The 7,113-nt window shown below is 35.1% G+C and overlaps 1 protein-coding gene across 1 annotated transcript; it reads right to left on the bottom strand.

Annotated features, from left to right (window-relative positions):
- Nucleotides 1-680: 680 nt before the first annotated feature.
- On the bottom strand, nucleotides 681-1,676 carry LOC131074454 (F-box/kelch-repeat protein At1g15670). The gene has a single exon (XM_059208443.1). The coding sequence runs from the start codon at nucleotides 1,674-1,676 to the stop codon at nucleotides 681-683; it is 996 nt and encodes a 331-aa protein (XP_059064426.1).
- Between the last annotated feature and the right edge of the window lie 5,437 nt (nucleotides 1,677-7,113).

Below are 7,113 nucleotides of genomic sequence, written 5' to 3'. Positions count from 1 at the left end.
TTTTAAGGAATTGTAAATAATTTTAATTTTTAATAATAAAAAAGATTAAGAAAAATGTAAAAATATAAATTAATTAATCAAATAATAATTATTGTATAAATAAATTATTGAATGTTGAAATAAAATTTGATATTTAGTTTATTTATCTTAAAAGTTTTTCTATTTGTTAATATTGTACATATAACTCAACCCATTAAGGAAATTAGTGATGTTAACACTTGTTCTACCAATTAAGGAAATTAATAATGTTAATAACAAAAGAAATTGAATAATTATGAATCTGAATTTTACCTGTCTTGGGAAGCTGTACCATGTGTGTTGTGTTTATATATGTTCTTATGACTCTGTTCTATGATTGCTAAAAGTGAAATTCTTGTGCTGTCAAAATTAAAGAAGAGTGTTCAATATTATAAAAAGAGTTAATGTTCTTTAGTAAAATTTTATTATTTTGTTTTCACATAGTTTAATACAGAAATCTCACATAATATCAATATGGACTATGGAAATGCAATGAATTTGATTTTATTATTTTGTCATATAGAAAATAACATATGAATCACAATTAATAGCTGCAGAGCTTATTGAAAAATAAATAAAAAATTATTCTCCCTCATAAGATCTGTCAGCACAAATAGATAAGTGAATTCTACAAACAAGAGATGACATGGAGAAAATTCAGATCAAATTTCAACGATTGTGAGAGAATTATAGTAACTCCATGTTGTGGTTCTCGACCTGTCTCTAATAACCCACCGCCATGAAAAATTACTTGAAGTGTTCGACCATAACCCGAATTTTGGAGAACCATCTGCCTTTCCTGTCACAAATTGAAATATGTTATTATGAGACTCAGTGCTACCAAGCCAATTTAGATGTGAAGGAGGGTTTCCTGCTTCCATCCACATCTTCCTTAAGCAGTCAAATTCCATCACATTGTACTCTCCAAAGGAATATATATGCCCAGAATCAGCTACAAAAGATAACGGAGGATATCTTAGCAACTCAAATCGCTGCAACACTTCCCACTGTTTAGCCACTGGATTGCATCGATTGCTCAGGTAATTAAGTGTCCCAAAGATGGTCACCACATGAAACATCCCATCAATGTAATAACCCCTCGCCCACGATATGGAGTGTGGCATTTCAGGAAGAAGCTCCCATTTGTCTTCACCCACATCATAAACTGCTGCTTTTTTACTTCTTCCAGCAATGTAAACCAGTCTTTCAGGCGATGCACAACATGCAAGTTGATATCCAAATTTATCAATAGGAATTTCTGCTCCAGTTTTCCATCTACAAGACATAAAATCAAAAACCATAGTTGTCCCCGTTGGTTGATTTTCATATTGCAGACCTAGCACAATCAATTTCTGATCGACACATAAGCAGTGAGAAAACCTTGTAAACTGAAATTTAGAGGGCACCGAAGGACTTTTGGCCACTGAGTTGTGAACTGGATCATAGACTGCAATTCTATTACAGTCATCAGATTGGTCCAGAAAACATACAAGTTTGTCAGATGAACCTGAACTGATTCTTTCCTTGTAGATTTTGCCACTTTCTATAATTGTCTTCCACATTTTGCATACATACCTAAGCTCATTGTGAAATATGTAAGGGACTCTCGAAACAATTTCTTCCACTATATCTTCTGGTAACCATTGAAAGCGATCCATAATATATGAGATTCGATTCTTGCACTGCGGCTCTGTCGTGATGCCAAACAAAACACTTTACTGTGTTTCCGCAGTCAATAGAATAAGACGCAAACACAAGTACCCTTTCTTACTTTCATTCACCACACTCTTAATAATAAATAAAACGAGGGAGACATCTGTTTTATATTAAGTTTTGCAAAACTTCATAATCGCCGTAGACATGCAAAGACTTCAATATACATGCAAAGACTTTGTAAGACTTCATAACTGATGTGTATCTTATTTTTTAAAAATATTTTTATTGAAGAGGATATCATATAATTATTTAAATAAGTTTTGTTTGAACTATATTAATATAGAAATAAATAATATTTATGAAAAATTTCATAACTAATGTCAACATTTCTTTGATTTTCTTTTTTAAATTTCTTTTGGACGATAGAACTTTTTTAGTAGACTTTTCTATAGAATTATATTAAATTAAAAATTAATAGTTTTTTATGAATCTTAATTTAGGAAATGCATTTTAATAATATTATTTTAATATTTTTTAAAAATAATTTTTTTGAGTATATATTAATTAATCAAATATAAATTATTTCAAGGTAAATGAATTAGCCAATGGAGTAATACTAGTATACTTATATTTAAAACATATATGTAAAATATGTAGACAGATATCTTATAATAGAAGAGAAACATCTGTAAAATAAATATTCTTCTAAATAATAAACATCAAGAATATAAATCTATTAAATTGCTGCATGCAAAAAAATATAAATCTACTTGGAGACATAAAAAATGTGATATCTAATTTGCAGTGTTTTTTTTGGTCAATATCTTTAAATGTAAGCACTGAGGGTTTATGGCTTTTCTGACAATACATTTTTAAGCAAAAATATATGTCCAATGCATAAAGTTGTAGAATCTATTTCGTAAGACAAAATGTATGTCTTCTGTATGAATGTATGTCTTTTTCCTTTTCCTTTTAAGAGCTCAAAAGTGGTTATTGGACACAGGTGAATTCATCTATAAATTCTACGTTCTCGTATTTAGCTATTATTATGTCATTTAAAGTTTAAAATTATAAGTTTATTATGAATAATTATAATTATTTAATATTTTTATTATATCTGATTTAATTTTTTAACAGAAATGATTATTGATAATTGATATAGTTGGATTGTTTCTTTGAAGATAGCTCAATATGTTGACTGGATTTGCATATATAAACTTATGAATTTGTATTTATAATTATTCAAATATTATTTGTATAATATTTTATTTGTATTTATATTTTTTAATATATTTATAAAATAAAAGTTATTTATATAATATATTAGTGAGCGAAATGAATGAAACAATAGAAACAATGTTATTTTGTATACAAACTTTCTTTGTTTGGCTTCTATAACTCTATCCAAATTGTGATATTGAATCAAAGCTTAATCTATTTTAGACCTAAAAGATTAAAATTGATAGATTATGTTGAGCAAGCCTCTCTCAGTTTCACATCTATTAACAGCTCTCCTGTGCAGAGCTTAGGTTATGTCTAAAACTAGAGCTTTGATATTTATGGAGATTGTCTAACAAAACTGGTTGCTCTTCTAAAAATTTGTTTACGAATTGTGATGCAATTTGTTTATACATTCTGAATTATGTTTGGATAATACAAATGGATAATAAACTGATAAGAGATGAGCATTTTAAGTATTTGTTTATTGTAAAGCGGAAAACCGCGATCAAACCCTAAGTGTTCCCCCCACCACTCCAAGGGGAAAGGGGGTCATTTAGGATTGACGGTTTTCACTTAGGGGAGACTTTACATTCAAAAGAGGGGTTGAAACCCACAAGATCCAATCCCACACAATGCAAGATTGGATTCTAAATGAGTTTCAAGGGTTAAGACAGCAAGGCTACCCTCTTTTGTAAAGAATGTAGATAGAAGGATTGAGCTAGGAATGCATGAAAAGTGAGAAAGATTCACTTATAAATAGAGATAGGAATATGGGATGAAGCTGCGGACCTGGAATTAGCAGTAAAATGTCGAGACGGTGCTGTCCTGCAAATTTGAGCGAAAGTTGATGGGACGATGGCACCCGACGTGCACACGGTCCTCCAAAAAATCCGCGAAACGAAGGGGGGTATGTTCGTCTCTGCACAAGGATTCCAGATCTTCAATTACAGTCGCGTACCTGCAACCTACACACAGAAAAGAGAGGACAATTGGGGGGTTAGGGATTAGGGGTTTGCCCTTAGGTCAAACCCTAGTTTTGGAATTAACCAAGAAATGAGAAATTGCTGTAAATGTAAATGATTGTAATGTAATAAAGTACCAATACCTTGTTGTAAGAATGTCTGTATTCTTACATGCGAAGGTGTAAATGTTGTTGTATGTTGTAAGTTGTAAGTGATCTCCTCTTCAATGGTTGAATCCTTGTCTTGAATGCAACACTTGGCCTTGAATGGAGACTTAGAATGATCAATTGCTTGAAGGAATGCTTAAATGCTTGAATGCTTGAATGTTTGAATGTCGCTTCTGCCTTTTTTCCATCTACCAAAATGAGAGAGGAAATGTAGTTTATAGACTTGCCAATTAGGGTTGAAAGACTGATTTTTCTGACCTTAGGCCGACCTGGGAAGATTATTTTCCAATTTGCAAACATAAAGACCCCAGACCCAAAAGAGATCGGGCCCAAAAATAGGGCCAGGGACCAGGGCGCTGGGCGCCATGGTCCTGGGGGACTAGGGCGCTCAGTGCCCTAGTCCTGAAGGACCAGGGCGTTGGGCGCCATGGTCCTGGGGGACTAGGGCGCTGGGTGCCCTAGTCCTGAAGGACCAGGGCGCTGGGCGCCATGGTCCCACCTCCAGGGACAGTAGGGTGCAAGGAGGATCAGGCCAGGGTGCTGAAAAATGCAGTTTTTGATGTCATGGACAAGTTTCAGGGTCTCCATTCAGGTTTCGTGTTGCGTCGCCATCGTGAAGACCCAAATGCAGTCGAAATTGCAAGTGTCACAATTTTAGGACGCTACATTTAGCCCCCATTTTAGCGGGAGTATAAGCGTACACTCATACTTCCGGTAAAGTACAAGGAAACAACATTGAAAGACTTTCACCACGTCAAGGAGGCAAGACACACCAAGCCCCCAGTGGACTAAGGATCTTACGACTTCGATTGACAAAGTAAAAGGGAAGATCATGAGGGAGAACCATGACTGTCAGTAGTAAGGTTCCCTCACTATGAGTCATGCAAGAGAAAGACCAAAAATTTTCAAGGCAAAGCTAAGTTCGCCAAGAAATTTTCAAGTATCCTGAAGGGATAGACGGGGTGTATGCCCCCCTAGGTTAAAACAATTGCACACGCCTCAACGGGGGTGATTGCTTTAAGGTAGTGATACACATAAGAAATGAGAAGGGAAAGGAGGACGTTATCAGAAAGATTTAGCCCCCAAGTGTGAGATAAACCCAAGGATAATAGACATAAAACACAAAGCACGAGGTGACTTTGCTTTCCTCGAGGTCAGTATGCTGTATGATAATTCATGTATATCATATGTATGTATGCATAATTGTTCTTCATTCCCCAATCAAGGAAGGTCACCTAGAAGAAGGGAACACGTGTCTTTTGAGTCAACATGAGAGAGACCAAAAGAGATCTCAATGCTTTGCATCGTCCTCAAGTAGACAACACTAAGGACAACAAATAGAAAAATGAGAATAACACATAGAAGAAGTAACAAAAGAGAGGAGGAGAGAGTCTGCTATGCTAATGAAACTAGTCTAGCACGTCATCTACCCCCCGATCTTGCTGATCAATGTTTCGGGAAGGTAGGGAACACGCTAGAGGAGGAACATCCAACACAGCAGATGGAGCTATCACAAGATCCAAACAAGGGCTATGTTCACGTTCCAAGCCACGTTGTTCTTGTCTAGGAGCTAGGATAAGTGCTTTAGAAAATTCGTTAGATAAATGGTTATCAACATCAACAAATTCGTATTCACTATCAGAAGCAAGAGAAGTAACATTTTCATCATGAATAACATTTTCATCTATATCATCATGAAGATTTATAAAAATAGGATCTTTAACTCGCACAGGATCAAGACCATCATGCATCTTATATTTAGGAGATTTTGGAGAAAATGGAATAATGCTTGTTGAAGGTGTTTCTGGAGATTGCAAAGTTTGAGAAGCAGCTGCCTGAGCTCTAAGATGATGCTTTCGTCGGCGTTCACGTGCAGAACGGTTTCATCTAGTCTTAGTAGGAAGTGGAGAAGATTGAGGAGGAGGAATGTTCTCATCCTTATCACTTGGGTGTTTAGGTTGTGGTCTCTTAGGCTGGATAATAGGAGAAGAGGAAGGTCTCTTCTCTTTATAAAAGGAAGGAGGAGGAACTGCTCCATATAAAGGAGGAATTTTTGGTTTAGGAAGGAGACCAAGTCCATCATGACGAGGAGGTATAGGTCTACTTTTAGAAAGTTTATTAGACATAGACATAGTCACATCCATAGGAATGGGTTGGGAATCTTCTTGAGGAAAGACATTAGTTTTATCTTTCAAAGGAAGAACTTCCTTCTCAAGAATGATAGGAATATCAAGTTTGGGTGTTCTAGGTTCACTTAGAGATAGGATCTTATCTGTTTTCCACTTTTGATAAGATTTGAAAAGATGATCACTTCGCAGAGGAAGAGATTGGAATTGTTTAGGCCAAAAGTAATCAATAGGAACGCTAGAAGTTCTTTCAGCTGGTTTAAAGAGACTATGATTGACAGTAACAACTTCACCATTATGGGGAAATTTCAAACATTTATGAATAGGAGAAGCAATAGCTTTCATGGAAGATAGCCAAGGATAGCCTAGCTTCACACGAAATTGTTCAGATGAAGGAATAATAGCAAAGTTCACATCAAGGGATTTATTATGGACCTCAATAGGTAATGTAATAGAACCAATTGCAGGAGAAGAAAATGCATCAAATCATTTCACAACCACATCTGTTTTGTCATAGATCACTTGATTCAATTGCAAAGTAAAAAGAAATTCTTTAGTAATAACATTAACCATGCATGAAGGATCAATAAGCACTCCACGGCAAGGTGTATTCTTGACTTTTGCAACTATATATAAAGGACCATCAGGTGCCCTGGTAGTTTCACTAGAATCAAATGTGATGGAAGGTTCTTTAGGGTTTTCTTGCTGCTCTACAAAGTTAATCACATTCGGAGTCATAGACACAAGACCATCAGATGAGAAAGAGGAATCATTAGTCTCAATCACATTAGAGGTATGAGAAGGTAATGGATCAGTAAAAATCTTAAGATTTTGGTTAGGAGGAGCTACAGATGTGTTGCCTTTCTCATTCACTCCTGAAACAGAGATAGTATTATTATCAATCAAATCTTGAATTTTACCCTTTAAAGCAAAACATTTTTCAGTATCATGCCCAGGTTGACG

The sequence above is a fragment of the Cryptomeria japonica genome, chromosome 7, assembly GCF_030272615.1.
Source record: "Cryptomeria japonica chromosome 7, Sugi_1.0, whole genome shotgun sequence".
In the NCBI taxonomy this organism is placed as follows: Eukaryota; Viridiplantae; Streptophyta; class Pinopsida; order Cupressales; family Cupressaceae; genus Cryptomeria; species Cryptomeria japonica.
The sequence above is the reverse complement of the archived record's forward strand: the minus strand, read 5'-3'. Positions and strand labels throughout refer to the sequence as shown.